At 33.0% G+C, this 22,127-nt stretch overlaps 2 protein-coding genes across 5 annotated transcripts in view; one reads left to right on the plus strand and one right to left on the minus strand.

Moving 5' to 3' along the window:
- cnn (phosphodiesterase 4D interacting protein centrosomin) overlaps nt 1-2,924 on the plus strand; it is a 67,831-nt gene extending 64,907 nt beyond the window's left edge. For all 4 annotated transcript variants that reach the window (XM_031985882.2, XM_031985881.2, XM_031985883.2 and 1 more), the window contains 4 exons: nt 294-518; nt 988-1,191; nt 1,681-1,912; nt 2,176-2,924. In XM_031985882.2, the coding sequence (XP_031841742.1) occupies nt 294-518; nt 988-1,191; nt 1,681-1,912; nt 2,176-2,387 (873 nt within the window). In that variant the 3' untranslated portion in view covers nt 2,388-2,924. The remainder of the gene's footprint in view (nt 1-293; nt 519-987; nt 1,192-1,680; nt 1,913-2,175) is intronic.
- Nucleotides 2,925-3,481: 557 nt separating this feature from the next.
- Lim3 (Lim3 homeobox protein) lies at nt 3,482-21,801 on the minus strand. The gene is made up of 7 exons (XM_031985876.2): nt 20,692-21,801; nt 18,742-18,916; nt 15,699-15,901; nt 14,095-14,287; nt 11,274-11,440; nt 8,370-8,585; nt 3,482-7,538 (listed from the first exon to the last, which is right to left on the minus strand). The coding sequence occupies exons 1-7, from the start codon at nt 20,945-20,947 to the stop codon at nt 7,357-7,359; spliced, it is 1,392 nt and encodes a 463-aa protein (XP_031841736.1). The 5' UTR covers nt 20,948-21,801; the 3' UTR covers nt 3,482-7,356.
- Nucleotides 21,802-22,127: the final 326 nt, after the last annotated feature.

The raw sequence follows: 22,127 nt of genomic DNA on the forward strand, positions 1-22,127 counted from the left end.
CTTTATATTATTATAATATATCTTATAATATATATTATATTTTTATTTATATAAAATTTTCTTATAAATAGAATTCAAATATTATACATGACTAGCATTCGTAAATATATTCAATATAAAAAGAAGATAAGTTTTATCAGAATTTATGATAATTTTTATATTATTTGTATGAGTCTAAAATCTTTAATATAGAGAAAAAGTTTAAGAAGCTAATTATAACTGATTGAACTATTGATTAATACATTTTCTTTTATATTTTTGTTTCTAACTGATTTAATTACGAACTATTTCAGTTGAGAACACGAATTAAGAAACTAGAAGATGAAAATGAAGCTGCCAAAGCAAACATAACAACTTTAACGAAAGAACTGGACCATTTAACTCTTTCACACAGTCAAATTTTAGTTGAAAACACCAAATTGACCAATGATAAATTACGCTTGGAGCAGGAAGTTAGAAAAACGGAAAGCAGGTGTGACTTGACTGTTCGTAATATTCATGACAAATTTAACAAGGAGGTGAGCTTTTCTGTATTCCTACTATATAATACTAATTACTAAATAATGTTTACTTATTGTTTACAATCTTTTGATATTATAAACAATTATTATATTATATTATATTATTATATTATAAACAACTATTATGAATTTTTTATAATATGAAGTAATTTTCCTGATTACATTATAATCCAAGAACATCATTATCAACACTTGAACACAGTAAGAAGTTTATTTTAATCATAGCATTTTTAAGTTGAAAAAATCATTGGTATCTAAAATAAAACAATTTGTTCGACTTATTTTAAAAAATTATAGATACGTTTTCTGTCGTGTATTATTTTATGATTTCCAACAAATATATTCAAGTATTTTGTTATTTTTTATTCAAAAGACAACTCTGATATGACTAATTTGATACGATCGCTAAAAGGGTAAGGTATAAAGATATAGATTGTATATATTTTTAAATGATTAAAATTTTTAGATCTCGGATCTAAATCAAATCAATGAGTCGCACAGGGCGCGGTTACAGGAATTGGAAGTAACTAATAAAGAATTGCGAAGGCACGTTGCAGTTTGCGACGCAAGTGATTCAGCGCCAAGTTCGAGCGGCGTATCCTCAATACCTACGGATGGTATACTTAAGCAAGCTTGTGAGGATATCATGCAAGAATATCAATCATATAACGTTAGTGACAGACAATTATTAAGAACCAGATTATTTATAAATATTAACTACTTTCGAAAATGAAAATATCAATACCATAATACAATAATATTTAAAATTTGCTACTTACAACATTTTTTTTGCTTTTAAAAATACAGACTAGATTTAAGATATTACAAGTGATTTAATTTTAATCATTTTTTTTTATAATGCAGATTAAGTAATAATGGATACAAAATTTATAGTAACTGAGTACAAAAATATTATTTACGTTAAAACAATTGGTTTATTAAATATTTATTAGTTTTAAAATGTTTATTGGATTACTTCTTGCTAAATTTTATTAGTTCTGGTACCTTGAAATGTGAATATAAATGAAGTAATTATTTGGTATAATTATTTTACAAGTTATTTTTTTACAGAATAAATTTACTTTAAACTTCTAATATATAATGATATTATGCATGTATTGTTCAATATTACCACCAAAGTGGAATTCATGCTTTTCAGAATTCGCAGTACTGGTTTTCCGTAAATTATCCGACAATTGGTGGACGTAGTAAATCGAGTTGTTCACCAGATTTAGGGATTGAGAGTGATGCGGCTATGAGTACAATGAGGCCGTTGAAAGACACTTTAAAGATTACGGAATCAATGACCAATCTACTGAGCGATGAAGATAGCAGCAATGGTAACAGGTCCGTTCGAAAAGCAGGTAGCGAGAGTCCATTGCCGATAGAAGGTAATTAGATTTCTATTGAGTAAATATATTTGAGAACAATTTTTTAATTTGTTAAATTACTGATTGAATTTTTATAAGCATTAAATAGATTTATTTTAAGTATAATTTTCTTAATCTGTTAAGTTTTTGATTGAATTTTTATGATCATTGAATAGATTTACATTATGTAAATTTTTTTAAATTTGTTATGTCTTTGATTAAATTTCTATAAACGTTAATAGTCAGTATATTATTACGATAAAATAAAATTAAAATTCTGTCAGGTTTAGACGAAGTAGACGCCTTGAAGCAAGAAAATGAAACGCTCAAGAGAAGGTTAATGAAAACGAGAAGAGCATTGGAGGACACTTTCCAACATTTGTCTGCATCAAATAAGAATAAGAAAAATGTTGAAAAGGCGATAACGAAGCAATTGCAAATTACCAAAAGTATTCTGAAGAAGACGAGAACATTCGAGGAATCGTTAGATAATTAACAGAGATAGGCAAAATAAGACGAGCACGAGAAGAATCATCGAAAAGTCAAACGTAGAGTTGCTCGTTAAACCTTGTGTAAACAACACCAGTGTTTATTTTTTTATAATCATGCCTTTATTGAATCTCTGCCATTCACGCGTCGTTCAAGTTTTTAATATTTTGAACAGTTCTTGTTAAACGAAAGAGACGCGTTTGATATCCTGTTAAAATTTACGAAGAAAGTATTTTCTTACATTCGCGAGATATTGAAGCTAAAAACGATGATACAAAATGATCACTTCGTCAAATGAGAACAGAACTGTACATTTGCGAATTTTGTATATAATCATGTAAACGTACTCGAACCCTTTGTAGATTGTTTCTCCCCTTCTGAAATTTGACGCGACCTTGTGGTCGAAACGAAATCAGTCCGTTTGTCGTGTTTCGTTTTCTCGACGTCAGAAATTCGCCCGCGTGTACATATAAACATAGATGTATCATTACACAGCATCTGTACATAGTCTTCACCAATAAAGTGCCATTAACATTTGATGAAATGTTGTATTTCTTTTCTGATTCCAATTATGAGTGAAGTTTTTAAGTTATGATTACAGAGAGGGAATATATTTTATTTACCAAAATTAATAAAAGATTTTTGTATATCTCATAAGAAATCTCTACAGAAATCTGTAGATTTCGAAAACAATAATTAAAATAAAATATAAACTTTAACAAAGGTCTAATAAATTTTGTATCTTATTGGAGACTAGATACAATCTACAGTGGAAAATATAAATTTCAAATTCCTTTCTTTATTGAAATGACATTGAAATTTGTATAAAAATCTTCAATCCAACAAGTTACAAAATTTGCTTCTTCCAAAATCCGTTTTTCTGTAAAAACGATTTCAAGGTTGCGTTTATATTAACGCGATGAGCAATAGATAACTGAAATCTTTAAAAAAAAGGAAAGCATTGCGCTCACGAAAGGATTAAAGATAAATGAAACAAGTAACGAATAAAAAGAATTCGAAACAAATAACGTACAACACGTTATAGATTATGATAGAATTTTTATTATCACTCGATGACTAGATAATAATATAAAGATCCGTAGTAACTCATGTCGATGAAGTTATGAACTGCGCCAGTCACGCGAATCTTTTTCCTTTCTTACGTTTTTCCTGTTTGTGAAACCTGATGCGAGGAGCATGTAACTGTACAACATACAATTCTCCTACCCGACGAAATAATACCTATTCTCATCGTTTGTCTTTTTCAAGTAATCAAATTCTCGCGGGTAAAACGAATTGGGGACGACGTATATACAATTCTACAGTGATATTCTTTCATTAACCTCGATCCTTGTTTCTGTCGCGTAATATATTTGGGATAATCTTTCGAATAATACGAGGCAATACAATTTTTTTGTCTTTAAAAATAGTTCGGTAATGTTTAATAACTCTGTGACGTGTATAGTGTTCAAATGATTCCTGTCATTAAGCTATACACCGTTCACACCATAAAGCGGCAAGAATTAATTGGGCACTTTTTTTTACAACCGTTCGAAGCGAGCCTCATATTATTACAGGTAAATACATGAAGTTAGCCGTCGGTCGGAGATCGCAATCGATCGATCGATCGATACCGCCGCTTTTGATTATCGATTCAATGTAAATCTAACCGTGTTTTTATGAGTACTGTGTGTTTCGCGCTTATATACATACATAAATTATACAGGACGCGCATATATTCGTCGAGACGAGGGTACAATTGACATCGTTATGACATTAATCACACAAATTTGTTAATACTTTACGGACAGAAATGTAATCTTTCTTTGTTGAACCTTTGTTCAATCAAACAGAACTGAATTGTTCAGAATAATAATCGAGGGAAATATAAATGAATATAAATGTTACATTTTGTACATAGCTTCATAGATGTCTACGGAATTCATGCCACTTTCCGTAAAGTTTTAACTGTGCAATCGAACACTCGCTCAGGTCAGATCGATCGACCGATCTGTTCCAATCAACAAATGCTTTTCAGTGTTACGAATTGATAAAAAAACGATGCAAACCGCATCTAACATGATATTACCCGATGCTCAGCTTCACCAACGTTAATCACTGACTAATAGAAATTAGAATTTACATCAATCAACAGCTTTCATTTTATTCGTTTATTCAACGTATCCGATTGTGTTAGCAAAACCGAGCAACGGCCTAATAAATCTCGAGAGGGGAATTTATCTTTGGATGAGCAGTGGTGGGTTGCTAAAATGTAGTTGTGCACAATTTCAAATAATCATTTGTCATTGATTGTACGTTCGAATTCTAACTGTCACGCACATGCGCCGTTGCATTTACCGAGCGTTCGAAGCAGCCTATCGATCGGAAACAATTATTCCGTAATGAAACACGACACCGTTCCAACGAGTTACGCGCCCGACTGTCATTCGATTACAATTGCAGATCGCATCTCGACTTTCGATCCTCTAATCCATTTAAGATGAAAGCACCGTATAATGCATCGGCATCCGATCGACGCGAAAGAATTTTTTCTTCATTCCTCCGTATCCCAAAGTTGAATCAGCGATTCATGGTGAAAATAGGGGAATTCCGGAATCGATTCACGAAGCTGGCCAACTCTGTAGCACTAAATTTCAACATAGTATAACATCGAATATTCACTATCGTAAAAGGTAATTTATATTATAATCCAATCCAATATCGTTCTTCTGTACACTATTGAAGAAATTTATTAACAAAGGATATAACAAAAAATGGTAATTACCTGGATGCGCGTGCACCTCACCGATTTTCATGATTTTCATATATATTGTGAATAACCTTTTCCTACACATGTAACTCTTGCTTGGTCTTATTTTGGAGATATTCGCAAAGAACTATAAGGTGATAACTCCAATTTTCATGAAATTCAGGTGTTTTTTAAAAATTTATGTTTTGTATAACTTTCTACTCTGACAAAAATAATGGCGATTAATATGAGGACGGGGGGTCTACGCTTTTACTTGATAATTGCCAAAAATCCTTTCATTCTGAATTTGGCTGTTTTTAACCATTATAAAATATAAGCGTGGAAGTTTTATAAGTTTTATACGATAAATCAGTTTGATAAAAATTGGTGTTACCGTCGTAGCTTTTATTTATCAGTTTAGTCGTTATACTTATGGGTCGTCGCGATGTGTTTATGGAAAGAGCAGGTGACTGGTCACTACATGGTGATGCCATACCCTCTCAAAGACGTGTACAGTGAACATTGGATAATTGATTCCAAGATTCCAAGAAATGAAAAGGTTTAGCATGGTGGACAACGCTTGTGAAGGGAAAAGAAAAACTAGGAATCGAAGCGTTCCGCAACATTAAAGGTTCGCGATGGACTTGACATTTTTCACTCAAAAATTAAACTTTCTTATTTTTTATTTCTGGTGAATAAAATTACCCATCGTGTTTGTTATGTTTTTTTAATTAAAATGAAACCATGGAGGGATGATGACACTGAAATTATAAAGAGGTTTATGATGTTGCAGTTATTCAAACTTCACTGTACATATAAGCGAAATTCGAATGTTCGATGAATTAAGGCCGAGCAGGTGTTATATATATAGGAAAAAGTTACTTCAAATGACGTTCCCAACATATCTAGAAATCATCGAAATCTAGCTATGCGCTTATTCGTATAATTACCAAAAATTTCGTTCACTGAATATTCCGAAGGTTAGATAGAAAAAACGATTAGTGCTTCAGGGTTCTCGCATTTCTACGCTGAGTTTCGTTTGCGGACGGCGTCGCTTGTGCGAAGATCACTGTACGCCGATCCTCCATCTGTCTTGATCCACATCCATGTCTTCTCTTATTTAGGGTACAATAGAATCTAATCTGAACTATTTACAATAAATGACACCTGAAACTTGTAGAGTCACATAAGCGCAGTAAACCACAAACACGTGTCCTGTTGACGTTTACGGTGGCAACGATCTCGTCTGAAGCACGGCCGCAATTCTCACATCCGATCGGCGGAATTCATTTGAGAAACTTAAAAGTTGGCCCTCGATTCCACACTGTTTCATCGAAACATTTCGATGGGAGCGACCGGGATCAACGGTATCCGTACGAAAAGCTGATGATCGTTGACTGTTCTTCCAATTCGTTCGGACGCGTCGGTTGCGACGAACATCCGGCTGGCGGCACGCCTAAACTACCCTCTAGGTTTCTTTAATCGACGATTAAACTCCATAGTACCGGGAAACGAGGAACTTGTACATAAATATATTTAGATTAATCGTACTATCGAATGCGTGTCGTGCGCGCGGCAGAAACGCGAATCTACGAGCCCACCAAAAGAACAGCGACGAGCATTTAACTTGTCAATCGTTACTTATTGCATTCGCAAATAATTGATCTACATGAAATAAACTCCTTTAAAGTTATCACTCGAATAACTTTCATTGGTCACTGATCCGTTTCCTTCCATAGAAATCGTGATTCCTAATACTTTGCTTCCGTTCTTGCCAGCGATAAAAAAGAATATCGACGAACGTATGGCAACTTTTCAAAAAACAAACTGTCTGTATCGGTTAAAAAATCGTGTTGTCCCTCTGGTGGACGAGTAGTTCAACGTCGCGTGACATCGACGTATGGCATCGTTCCGATGACGGGAAACCGGCCGGGACGGTGCAGAGTACGGTGTAAAATCACTCCCTGGCTCGAGCCGGTCTTCGATCGACGTCCTCGATTGACTTCCGCCCGAAGATCTGCTGGTAGTTCAACGAGAACAACCGAGATCCTCTCGGGGCCCGAGGATTTAACGTCGTAGATTCGACGAAGGAGGACGTAGCTTGTGTGATGGAGGGCTCTCGGTAATCTCTCAACTGAGTCCTGCCTCGTCGAAGGGGATGTCAGGTGAACGCTTTGTGCCGATCCGTTCTTCCGAACGGTATTTGGCGACGCGTACGTCTGCCGGGTTATGTGCCGTAGTGGGAATGGTGGTGAGCGTGCGGGGGTGGTGGTTCACCGAGCCATGAATCGGGCGAAGGCGGAAAGTCTGGGTAACCACCTCCGCCACCTCCGCCGCCGCCTCCGCCGCCTCCGCTTGATTCGTTGCTCAAATCGGACGCCGGTCCCGGTACCATGCTGCCCGCGCCACCTGGAAGATATATCGTCGAATAGAATGGTCCTTTGTCCTTCTAAAAGGTATCCTAAGGAAGATTGGCCGCAGAGGGTCGCAAGTGATATTTCATTCGAACGGTATGGTTTCCTAGTGCATTGTGCGAAGATCATTTGTTGCTGATCTATATGTGGGATTCTTTTCTTTTTTGTATGTTGGTATTTGTATGGTAAATACATTTTTGTTGTCGTTTGTACTTTAATTTTGGTTTTTGTTCGCGAATCTGTTTGAAGAGGTGACTTATTACTTGAGACCATAGTGTATTGCATAAATGTAAATTATTTAGTGGAGTCTAATATGACTGATACATTTTATATTTTTTGTGGATAATGTAAAAATATCTCGATGCCTATCTTTTATTTATAGTAGCAGGAGTTGTATTGTATTTAAGTTGTATTAATATCTAATATGATTTCAAGGTGGATAAAATTTGTATTTAAATCTATCTTTGCTGTGTCTATTAGGTATTTTTTAATACGACATGTTTATCATTATGGTTCTCGTGTATTATTATTTCCAATCCTTCTACTCTAGTTTTAATCCTTTGCACTGAACTGTTTTTCACTATAAATATTTAACATTTTCTGATGAGGTATTGATAGTATTTTTTGATACTTAGTGAAAAATCATTTATAAATTAAGGAATAAAGCTACTTTATTTCCATATTTCTCATATTGATTATACAAAGCTTAATATTAAATATCAAACTTTATAATTTTGCTGTACCCAATCAAGTGGCGATTGAGTCGCCTCTCGAGTGCAAAGGGTTAATAATACATTAACAGTCTTAATACAAAATGGTCACTCACCAAGTGTAGTGTAGACAGAGAGACCAGCGTCCGGTGGATATGGAAACTGAGGTGGTAAGGACGGTGATCTGGACGATGAGAGATAAGGAGGAGTCGTTGCACCTAAATATCCGCGCGGAGGACCTCCGCCTGCTCCATTTCCACCCCCACCTGGACTTGCGCCTTCACCATCTAATCCCATGTTCACCACCGTACCGTAACTATCGTTACTCAAATCTAAATGAAAATATTCGCGCAATTAATTCACTGTTGTCTACAATGTTGCGATAATATTATAATATATTTATTACAAAGTTATAGATACTATAATATTGGCCAGTAATAAATGTACATTATAATAAAAGTTTCAAGCCTAATATATGTACCAATTGTAACAATATATTTCAACAATTTGAAACAGATCTTACATAACAGTATTATTGAATTAATACATTATCCAAATTGTATTTATTGTAGCAACTGAACTTTCGTTTTTCGGAAGACAAAATATTTTGAATCAGTAATTGAAGAATATTTGTAAAAAAGATTGTAAATACAAAACATCAAATTTTTCAGGAGGAGAAAGTTAATTAATATTGCATTGAACATTATGTTATAATGATGCCATCTTTCAATGCTATCAGTATTATGGATAACTAGTTGAAAACTAAATCAAACGTGGGGTTTTAATTCTCTACAAATTATCGAACCTGTCTGTTGCTGGGGGAAATTAAAATTTAAACAACGTTGGAAGTTTGCATGGCTTTATGGCGCGTATGGATAACGATAGGCATAAATTCAAGGATGGCCCGCAATCTTCCTGAAATCTCGGACATGGTGAACTGGCAGTTAGCCTCCACGAACTCTTGAATAATTGACGAGATCGTCTTCCCCTCTGTTAAACGCTTCGGTACACGAAAGCTTAGATGTAACCGGCATTAAAGTGAAACCAAAAAAGAGAGAAAACAATTCTTCAAACTACCGAACTCTTTTTTTGTGTTCTCCTTATGAATTACATATACTTTAAAAATGGTGTACTTAAAAATTACAATTGGAATAGATACTTCTCCGAAATAAATTCATATTTTATCAAAAAACATATACCTATGATATTTTATAATTATTCACGATTATTTTTTTCAAAAAGACTATCTCAATGTATCTTATTTATTATTAATTTTTAGAAACGTTGAAATTTAAATCAAACGACCATTCATAATTACATAACTACTGTGATATTTCTGTTATTGTACAATTTATGCACAACTTTCTTCATTCTGATTAATAGCATATTAGAAAATATGATTAGATGTAGCATATGTACTAAATATACACGAGTTCGTTTAATATTTCCAAAATTTCTTTGTAACATACAACAGAACCGTATTTCTTTATAACAAAATGTTTGCTATGTGAAAATATTCGAGGATCCTTTACCGTGCTTTTCACATTTTCTCGTTTCACGAATTGAAGGGAATGCTTGCGCATACAGAGGGGAGGCTGCGTACATTTCGTGATATTGGAAGCACAAATAACGCGTTATTGGTCGCTTTTCAGTGCTACATCTGACAATGCAGAATGATTTTTTGAATACGGAACCATTATGGACACTGGTTGATATAGATGTACTATGTAGCTTCGCAGATCGTAGATTCATATGTGCCGACGAAAAAATTGAATTAATCTCAATGGAATAGCCAAATACATATATGAATGTGGATACGTTTATAACGAGCAAAAAGAATATTTAATTTTTATTAACTCTTTAGGGTCCATAATTTTTCAAATAATTTTCATTCAATTTTAAAAAACCTTTACTGTATAATTTGGCTTTCTTCTCATATGTTTAGATACTTCCATTTTGATGGTATGAATTATAGGCATACATTCTACTGTTTTACTTGTATATTTGTATTATAGTTGTTATATGTATTTGCATCCTTAAAAATTGAATTTAGCGTTTTATCTTTACAATTCTGAAGGAAATTCTTCCTATTTATAAGTTTCTTAATGGCTAATGTAGTACTATCATAAGAATTTTTTATAAAAACAACTGTTTCTTCAAAGATAAGATTTAATTTTGTTTCTTATTGTTCTGAACCGATTTAAATCAAGGATTTATTCAAATACAGTCGAATTAGTTTCCAGTCATCGTTTGGTACACGGAACTTCAATATTAATCTGAAGATGAGCAATATCAATCGTGTTATATAATACATAACGTACATTGTATCACATACACGAACAGTTACAGTAGTAATTTATACTGAAATCCATTAGGATCAGATACTAATCAAATGTAATCAAAAATAATATAAACGTTTATTCGTATACATACCTAATGATATTTTACATTTAAAAAATTTAAACATTCTATAAACATAAAAAGATGTACTCCCAATTTTATTTTTACACGATTTAGATTTAACGTGAATCATTTTTCTCTTTTTACACGATTCGTTTGATTTAACATAAATTAGAAAAAAAATTATTTTCTTTTTGTAAAATCTAATTTGATTTAGCATAATCACCCAAATTCTAACATGAATTTTCACACGATTTATTATGTTACTCTGTTGATTTCTTAGATCTGGAGCCAATCTATATCTTTCTATAGGTACAGTATTTTTGTTTTAATTTGTTTAAATTGACAAATATCTGTATTTTCAATTGTTTTTAGTTGTATACTGAACCTTGGAAAAAACATATTTATGTAACTATTCTTCGTATATATTATTTACTTTCATAAATAATTTTGTTTTGTTAGGTATCAATAGCATTTATGATATATCAATTCTTTCAAAAAGAGTGGACTGTATCTCCTCGACTTAACCTTATCTATCATGTAAAAATAAAATTTAATGTATCTACTACACATCACACTTCACATTCTAAACATTTTTAGAAGTCAGTACAAGTACATACCGTGATGTCCAAACGTGGAATCAAGATCGACTTTTAGTTCGTCTTTATCAAGGAGCTTATCGTGCCTCGGTGAGTGTCCACCAGCTCCCGTTCCCTTCATATTCCGGAAGTATTGGGACCATCTCGTTCTGCCCGCATCCTTCTTCAGTCTCTTCTCCTTTGCTCTCCTGTAAACAATTATAATTATATTAATGACTTTTTACTTTCATCTGAATGAAAAAAATATAGAAATCGATATTATCTCGATAATTTTTGAAAAATGTGCAAGCATATAAGCATCTATGTATCATTGTATATTATCTTTCCAGAGTTTTATTGATAAAAATAGCATTAACATTTTGTGAAAAATCAAACCATCAAGTTTGTTCTAAGTTTAATAAAAAAAGCGTTACAAATAATATTTGTAATCTACCATGAGTGGATACATGAAAATTTATAATCGAGCTGTCATAATTATTACTGTAATATGTAATAATTACGACTTGTAATTGTAATATGTAAATGGTTAACTTTATCAATTGAACATCTGTTGTTCTTCTAGAAAATATTTCCCTTGAACAATTAGGATGTAGTAATACTTGCTTGAAGTAATTTATCGATAAAAGTGTGTACGATACATAAAGCAACACATAGTATTGTATTGCAGATAAATAATACGCGTGGTTGCAATAAAATGGGACTTTTGTCCCGTTTCAGCATTCTCCATTGATTTTCTCTATCCACGTCTTTGTCATTAAACCGCTTTTATAATTTCAATTGTCGTCGACGCGATTCTATTGTCGTTCCTTTGTTTTGAAGACGGTTAAAAACACATGAAACTCTATGAAATTTACATTTGAAGATCTTAAAGAGAACACTTGAAATCGTTGAACAAGTAGCTTCATGAAGCAATAAATTTCCTTAGAAATATGACCATAAACTTGGCAATAAAGTGTATTCCTTCTATTTGCGAAATATTTGTATATCTCGAGGAGTTGCACAGATAATCGCGGTCGAGAAATCTACAACAGAGTATCAATTTTATCTTCACATATTATATTTTTAAATGATTCAGGTTGCGTTGAGAACTGTCAGGGAAAGCTGTTTTAAGTGTCTTTACGAAAAAATTTGCAACACGTGTATATTTTTATCATTTTTTCTTTACTTTATCGACGCGTATCGATGACAGATCCTCCGATAACATGAGCCCTTTTCAAAATCTATCGTCACACACGTAAATCGTGAAATCGACAAAGAATAAGCCTTTAGAAACTGATTAGGTAGACATCTTGTGGTACCGATAAAACGATTTTTTCTAGTGACGTTTATTACAATGTACGTATTTTCTAACGCTACTTTCTCAATATGTATACTGATAACTGATGATGTGGTTAAAAATCTTGTCAGCCAACAAATATCTTACTATATAGTTGTGTAAAAATCGTTTGACATAGTTGAATGACTCAAAAAGAAAACGTGGGAAACGACTTCTTCGAATCGCTGTTAATAAATTTTGTTTTTATAAATATTATTAGTGACTCATAGGTTATATACCTATTCAATTTATTGAGATGTGAATTAAAAATACATGGTTTTCAATAAGAAAAATGTATGGAGATTATGGATGTTTGTTGTATAATAATCTTATTCTGTAGTTATTTTCATGAGGAAAAATTACTTGAGTGTAATTAATTATTGGTATATTTTCCTAAAATGACCGTCTAGATAGCAAATTTCAAATAGTGTCTTTTACAATGATTAATATACATTGATAAAAATTTTGAAACTTTTCAAATTTTTCTGAATTACGTATTTGGAATTAATATTCAACAAATTTCAACAAATTTCAACGAAATGTTTATATCACAAAAAAAAGTTTTTGTGATTGTATTGTATTATATGCAAATGTTAGTTAATTTTTTGTCAATGTTTTTTGAAAACCGAAAAAATTGAATAAAGAAGATATAAAAAATAGAAAAATGAAAATAATTGTTTATGCGACATTTTCAAATTTTTGTGTAACTCGTGGAGTATGTAAAGATGATTGATATTTTATGAATAAAAAATGAAATAAGAGTTCTTCATGCTGTGTTCATCCGAGGCTATTTGATTAGACAGTTGCTGTATATGACTTCAGCCTTCATGTCGAGAAGACTTTTATATGGTATCTTTATGTAGTATTTAAAGCACCCCGATGGCTCAATTCAAAGGACGATATTCATTTAATCGGTCAAACTTATCAAAATATAAGTACTGAATAAAAGTTATAGAACTATTGAAGTATGAACACTTCCCTGTTAAAAGATTTCCTAGGATACTGTATATGTAACTATTTCCACATGTACAGTTTCCTTATTTGTCTGAATATGTTTCAAAATATAAAAAGAATGTGATCAATTAAAACCTGTATTTAATCTATCCCAAAAAAAATTATATTATGAAAATAATAAAGTTTTCAAGCAATCTTTGTAAACCTTCATCCACAAAATAGAAATAGCAGTAAATCTATCCTTTACTATATTATGTGATCTTTACAATGTTTTTGAATTATTTTAACCAAACATTTAACAATGTTAATCATACTTATTCACATATCGATGTGTTTTCTAAATTCAACAGATATTAACGTACAGGAAATTCAAAATATGAATAATAATTGGACTGCGAATTTATAATAAAATTACGTTAGAAAATGGTTTTTCCTAAGGAACATAATAAAAATCACTGGATTTTTGATATTTTATACATTTTTTTCTTGCGAGCTGCAATTCTGCAGTTCCAAATTTTCCATCAATGCATGAAGGTCTGCAGTCTAATAATAAATAAATGTGACTAACCATACCTGTTTTGGAACCAGACTTGAACCACACGCATGTCGAGCCCAGTATCCTGAGAGAGTTGTTCTCGAACATGTCTCGCTGGTTTCGGACTGGTATTGTACGCTAATTTGAGGGTCTCCAGTTGTTTCGCGGTGATCGTTGTTCTCGGCCTCTTGTTCGGTTGGTCGCCGTCTATACTGCCACCATCGGCCAGTTCTGTGAATCGAAACAGCAAACATGTTTTAATTATTACGTACAATTGCAGAAATTTATATATTTATAAATAATAAATATGCGTGTATAACTTATTGTATAAGCATTATCTGGATATAATTTCATAAGACTGTACTTTGAAGAAACTAATTTGTCGTAATCATATTAAAATGTAGGGAAAGTCAGTACAGAATCGTATACTTAAGGATAGAGTACCTATAACTTTGTAATTTAGGAAATACATAGAGAAATTGAAGGGACACTTATTAAATGCTTCCATACTGAACAAGAAATAGCAAAAATTAAATTAAAAAATTCTATTTGAACCCTTAAATTAATAATTAAACGAAACCATGGACTAAACACCTAATACTGCCTCTAATCTAAATTGACAATAATAATCTATAAGGCAATAAAATTTCTGTGGTCCTCAACAAGTGTAATCTTCTTGTGCCTATTTATTCCATTTTGTGCACTGTATCCAACCTTTTTAAAAGCGATTCACACTATGTTTATAATTATGTTTATAATTTGTAGTGTAAAACTAAAGAATTACTGAATTTTCGTTTAAAAAATGTATGATATTCAAAGTGTCATAACTTTATAACGCAACGTCGTACGATACTCTGCCAGGGACCATTTTAAATCGCGAAGCCTTTACTTTCAGAATCCATCATTCATCTTTTCTGTGATACTTTTTATCATTATGTAACAGGTATGAAAGTGAAATATTTTCAAATTCGAACCTCATTATGGTCACTGCATATATTTTTCGTCTCTTTTTATTAACCTTCTGGGAGTGGACGTTTCTAGGAGCTTCATAGGGGGTGATGCCTGTGACAATTGAAATTTTTTCTTGTCAATTTTTCTGCCCGTATATTTTCAAAAGTACTTGTATGAAATGAAATGTTGATATTGGACTTCTTATTATTTCTAATATAATTAATTGACAATTTCACCCCCTATAGGTCCGCGTGACTTTGAATAGACATACTTACATATCGACATCTTGTTGAATTATTTAATTTTTTACTGCAAAGTGACGAATGAAATTAAGTAATTAATTAACTTAAGCTTCTATACAAACAAAGATAAACGTTTTACATCGATGTAACTTCAGATTTACACAGTATATTTATAACATTGATATTTGTTAATTTTATGTCATATCAACTTTGTTATAGCCACGGAAAGAAGTTAGGGCAATAAAGAATGAAGTTAGCTATAAGAATGGTAAGAAGATAAATGAAATCTTTGAAAATCTGTGGCAAAATAGATTTAAGTACCTCTGTCCCAGAGTTAACATGTAGATGTTTTTCTTTTGTTTGCGTTTTAGTGATTTATTCAAATTATAAATATATAAAAATCTGAAATCTGTTTATAACGTGATCTCATCGTTACACTATTTAATTACCTTTCGCCTTCGCTTGTTCGTAATCAGGCTTGCAAACGAGCTTCCTGTCCTCCATAAGGTAATATTCGTCGCCTGTGTCCAGTTGCCGGGAACAAAGGGCGCACGAGAAGCATGTCAGGTGGTAGACCGACTCTTGTGCCCTTCGTACAACTTGCGACGGTGCCAATCCTTGGCCGCAGCCCGCGCATTTCGTCCCGAAACGCCTGCCACACCAACAACATACAACATTTTCACATTACGTTCGCGCATTAATAACAGCAACGTGTCGTCGTATTTATGGTGATACTATTTTGAGAAAAGAGGGCATTATACCGATGAATGTTCGCGGCAGCATACGCTTTTTAAATTAAAAAAAGTGTCTAATGGAGAATATTCTTTTATTTTATAGGCTTTCCAAAGTTAACATAAACATCTTAGAATATACAATTTAACAGACTTATTAAGGAAACTGGTATGACTATATGGAACTTAAGGCGTAAGTTATTTTAAAAGTTTATTTATATTTTATAGGTGTATTTTATAAGCAAAACTTGAGCAGGACAAAATTATAATTAGACAAAAATATAGTTTGTGATTTTATTTCACCTATAATAATAAGCTTTCATAAATAAAGACTATGAACAAAGGTTATTATTTCATGGACACTTATTTATTTATTAAACTACAGTTAGATTCTATAAAAATGACAATATCTGTGCCTATATTTGTTTAGACATAAATTAAATGTTAGAAATATTTTGTCTCCTGGTTACTTTTTCTGTTAATGATAATAATCATGTTTATCCTACGATATAAATTATAAAGAAACATAATAATGAACGCCATAAAATATTTAATTTCTATGGTGAGATGTAGTAAATAAGTAATCTAATTCAAGTGTAAGAATTTCGATTCTGTCATACAATTTACCTCGATCAAATAACAAATTCAGACATCTGTTTAAAAAAGGAAATTCCTATTTTCCAGTGTCGAAGGAAAGTGAAGAGGTACAACCTATATCGCCTAATAAATAATTAAACCTCTCTCGCGTTTCACGTTATATCTAATAAACAAGTCATTCATCAAACTGAACTTATCTTTCCACAGTTTCTCAACGCGCGAATTGCGTTGTAAAGGCGGTTCTTTCGCTTCCAAGGAGATTTCGATCCCGAGAAAAGGGCGAGTACTCTTGGAGAAGGGTAAGACGACGGAGGAAGGGAAGCGAGTTCCTTCGATTCGGCTAACAGAAGAAGAAAAATGGCGTCTCGTGGTTCCAGAGGTGTGGGTGGATGAGAAAAGGCACGCTCTTCTGACACAATCAATACCAATGCCGGATACACATGCATGCACCGTTTGATCTAACTTTTGCTTCGGTTTCAGCTTTTCATCATCTACGGACGAACAATGCCCTGTTTCCCTTATCCGGGTTGCATTTTTTCGCGACCGATAAGCATCCGTTGATAAACGTTTATGCTTTCTCGTTATCTGTTTAGATAGCATTTACAAAAAAAAACTCTATGCCCGAGTCGTCACTGATATTATATAACATCTTCACTATCCCGTAACTAACGAGATTATAATACGCGAAGAGGAACCGTTACAAGTAACCGAGCCGCTTGCGTTACTACTGGAATCTTAAGTTTAAATTGTACATAGACTTATATGTGCAGCAAGTTTGTTACATTTTTAGCATTCAAAAAAGTGAGTTCTTTTGAGTCGAATTTACGGTAAGTTGCATGGAATTAATTTTTAAATGAATTTTACTAATTACGATTACTAATAACATTGTGGACATTTTGAAAAGTTGTATTAAAAGGCAATTTTAATCTTATTTTGTAATTAAATGTTACGTGAAGCTTTAATTATCATTTTAATAATTGATATATGGTTTAAATTGTATACTTATTGCTTTATTATCTTGTATGACGTTGTTGCGCTTGTATACGTATGCAAGTTATCTTACAAATACACGTATATGGTTTTTATATATGCAGAGTGAGTTATTTAAAACGGGACACCTGATTAACATCCGTTATTTTTGGCGTTAGAAAAAATCTACAGAAAATAAAGTTATATTATTCGAAGCAGCATATTTTCTGTTAGTGAAAAATGTGTTTTTCGAGGTTATTTTTTCGAGATTTCAAGGTCGTATTTCCTTTTTTATATAGAAACCTACATTGTTTGTTCCCTATTCTTATACCATTTTAAAACCCTAATTTAATGACCTTAATGATTATATTCTTTCGATCATGCATTTTTACCATTATATCTCCGCACGTTATCGTGATACTCCTTATTCATGGATTTGTATTAACATATTCGCTACCACCATTTGTTTGGAAGATGATCTCTTTTTAGTTGAAACATTCTATTAAATCCAACATACCTTTGAAATAAAGTATTGAAGGAATGAAATTGAAAATAGTTATTAAGTTCTTAGATACAATATTATTAATAACAATGTCTACAGTATTAATTATACAGTATCAATTGAATTGCGGTTGTCGCAAATGTGTGACATTGGTAACTAACGTGTTAAAACGTCGTTCTCTAGTTCTCAGTAACGAATATTATAAGATAAATATAGGGTAATTCGAGAGAGATAGTCCATTTTTTATAAAGAACTGTTACACTATAAATGTCATTAACACCTAACAGAAAGGAACTATTGGGTTGATGCAAAAGTTTTGACGTCTTTTTTATAAGATATAAAAAGAAGAGTTCTCAATTGTTTTAATAGTTTGAAAACAGATATTACTTGTTTCAAAGAAAATAATTTGTTTGTTAACCACGTACAAAAACCGACAAAATATTTGTATCAATCCAATACATTTATCAAAGTTAGTAATACATACAAGAAGAATAGTTAAATAGGGCTTTGTGCAAAATTCAGTATATCACTAAAAACACTTGAAGCTGTAGATACATACTTAACGATGTAAACGAGGTCGGGCCTTTTCACCCGGAAGATCATTTCTCCGGGAATTCACCTTACGTTTCAGTACAGATCCATGTGTCAGGACAGATCACGAGTGCGCGAATAGAAATAACTATTGGTACTTACTTGAAGAAATCATCTTTACAGAAGACATGGCCGTTCCTCGCGAAACACTTGTCGGTCAACCTGGCGCCGCAATCTCGACACGTGAGGCACCTCGCATGCCAACACCTCTCGAGAACCCTTAGAACGTATTTGTCCAAGATTGCTTCTTGACAACCACCGCACTTCGGTATTGAAGCTATAACAGTCACAAAGATTATACATGATTATAGAAAATGTCATTACGTACCTTAATAATATAAAGCGAATTAAAATTTTACTGTCCAATGGTTTATTCAGTCAATGCGCGAATTTTAAAATACAGATAATTGGCATGCTTCAAATATAAATTGATAGAACTTAGAAAATTTAACATTATGTATAAAGAACTTTCAATTTTGTAATAATAAATCATTTCTAAATGAAAGAAATTAATCAAGTTTATAAGACTATGCTGTAGCAAAAGTTATTAATTATTATTATCACATAATGAACTTCATGTTTATCTCCAGTTATTGGATACAGAAATAAGTTTAATTAGTAATATTTTTATTTATGATATTTTTGATATAAGTGAAGGATTTCCTTCCTAAATGAAGTTTTCGTAACTATGCAACACTCATACTAAATTTGCTTTACTCGTCAATCAAAATTTTCTGTTAATGAAAACACAACTTAGATTAGGGTATGAAGTTGACAAACAAAAGCTTTATGTCTCTTCCAATACGCGATATAAAATTCAGAGCGCGATGAAAATTATTGAGCATGAATCCTATTCACTCCTTACATTACGTATTATGTTATAGCTTTTTTAATGTGTACATTTGAAATGGTACTAAAATGGTAGAAACACACATTTGAAATGATTTCTTTCGATTATCTTCAAATTTAAAGTGCCTTTAAAACGATGAGAACACAACTAGGGAAAAATGATAAATAAACAAAGTGGCGATAAAAAATAAAAAAAGATTAGATCAAAAAACGTTAGATCACAAAGAGATTACATCAAAGTCCTATTGTAAAAAGTAGTATTAGACTTGAATCAGATGATCACAGGAATGGTGCCAACTTAAATAATTACTCTACTATCGTTGATTTTACAAATTTATTAAACCTCAAATTGCATTTTTCGAAGATTCGTTTACCAAGTCGTTATTAGTAGGATTACTATTCCTTTTTTAAAGTTGTATATCTTGTGGTTAACATATTCGGTTCAACGTCATTCTTCTTTAAGTATTCAACAGTTTTGCAGTGATTTTAAATTATAATCCACGATATAGGTACATTATTGTACAAAAATATAATAAAAATTGAATAGCATGAAAACTTATAAAAGTAATGTACACACCCACTGATTTCATTACTATTATGAAATTTGTATAAAACTGGTTATCCTGATCTTACATTTCTAATCGGTGGAACATATCACGAAACAATTAATTAGTGGGTATCTATATTAATCTCAATTCCTAATTTTTCATTTAACCTTTATTCGATTATAATCCTTAATATGTCCTTTATATGTACAAGTACCCTAAGTAAACACAATTTTAGATGTTCAATAGCACCTAACAAAAATTAATCTGTAGCTTTGTATAATTAGAAGATTGTAACTCTCAGGTTGCTAAAATGTTGACAGTATCCTACGGTCAAACTGTATACCTACACTATCAAAAGTTCCATGCATCAGTTTTCTCTTAAACCAACTAGTTAGTCCAATTATTTTTAGTAACTAGTATAAATAAACTTCAATTATTTCTAGTCTGTTCACTAGAAAATACATAGGATTTTATTTACTTCCTATTTACTTCCATTAATTCACATTTCGGCCGGTAGCATACGTTTCATAGCTTCCCGATGCCAAACTACGAACACTGAACAGACATTTATGCCACTGCATTTGACACAGTAAAGTATTTATTCTGAAGAGAGTGATTTTATCAAGATGGCTAACGAGATTGATGTGTCACTTACAATAGAGGATCTCAGGTATATGAGCCGGTAAACCGAGATCGACGGCCCTTTGATCGAGAGGATGCATTTCGTTGTGCGCAGCGTCGTCGAAACTGGAAATGTTGGCTGGATTTCCGGGGTTACTGCTATTCCTTCGGACGTTTTGTGACTCCAAACTGTCGTGCGGCGGTGTCAAGACATCTTGACGGGCGCGCCGATACATTCCTTCCAGGGGTATAGCCTCGCGGCCCAGCATTTCCAGGCTTATCATAGTCATGATTGCGTTTTTTCTATGAAACTTCAATGTATCACTGTCTTGTCATTTCGAAGAAATCAGCGTTAGTTATATAATTATAGTGTCCATGTATATGTTAGCTCAGCTGTTACAAACCATAGCAGCACACCACATTTGACAGCTGACAACCCTATAATTTCAGGCGATTTCTATTTGTTGTTGTTCAAATACAATACTTTTATGGACTATTTGTTCTTCACGTAAAATTCTCATTGAAACTCTTCCTTTCTAATATACTGTTGAGTCCTTGCTTATAAATTATAATCACAACTGTTACCGTAACAGTACTCCTTCCTGCATTCTACCTCGGAATGCTAACATTCTCTACTTATTTATTCCACTATCCCTTTCACTTTTCTTCACATTTGCACTGCAGGTTCCACTGTTCATGTATCCTTCACGGATCCAAAACCGTTTAAACATCAACTACAATTAACAGTAATAAACCTCGAGTCAACAATCTCTTTCTTCCTGGGATATCAAGGTATTTAATGATCTCGTTCTGATCATTGTCACTTTCTTTCAAGATCTTGTCCTTTGGACTTTCCAATCCAAATGGGCCGCGTTAACTTTTCATCAATGAACTTCATCTGTCTTAAATTAATCCAATCCGGTTACTTTCACTGACTGCTACTGTCACCAATCTTTCTGGAGCGTAATCCTTGAGCATCGATCGGTTAAAGCATAAATTTAAAATGGTTTATCAGTTGAATTATTTAGGACATTCACGTACGTCAAGTTCTTTTTGAAAGAACGCGAGTTTAAGGTATTTATACGAGTGAATTCAGACTTCCAATGACAGACCGTACATAAGATATCGAAGTGACCGGAACGAGGGTTCGCGGAGGACTGTTCCAACGATATTGCAGCTGCTCGTGCGCACGTGTCATCCGTGGGTGTGGCGGGTTCGTGGTGGGGAATACGTCAGAGTTATTGGGTGTGGTCCGCACCCACGCTTCTGACGCCTATGTGCCGATTGGAGGGAAGCCCGACCGCCCCCAATATGGCGACAGACGCACTGCCAAGCGGCTTTCGAATAACCGATGCTCTTCCTAGCTGATACTCTATCGAGAGTGCTGGTGATGCGCCGTTGACACGGTGATGATGTGCGTTGGGTGAGAGAGTGAAGCTTCCAGAAAGATGGAGCCGATCTTTAGCCCTG

Source organism: Nomia melanderi, chromosome 5 (genome assembly GCF_051020985.1).
Source record: "Nomia melanderi isolate GNS246 chromosome 5, iyNomMela1, whole genome shotgun sequence".
NCBI classification, from domain to species: domain Eukaryota; kingdom Metazoa; phylum Arthropoda; class Insecta; order Hymenoptera; family Halictidae; genus Nomia; species Nomia melanderi.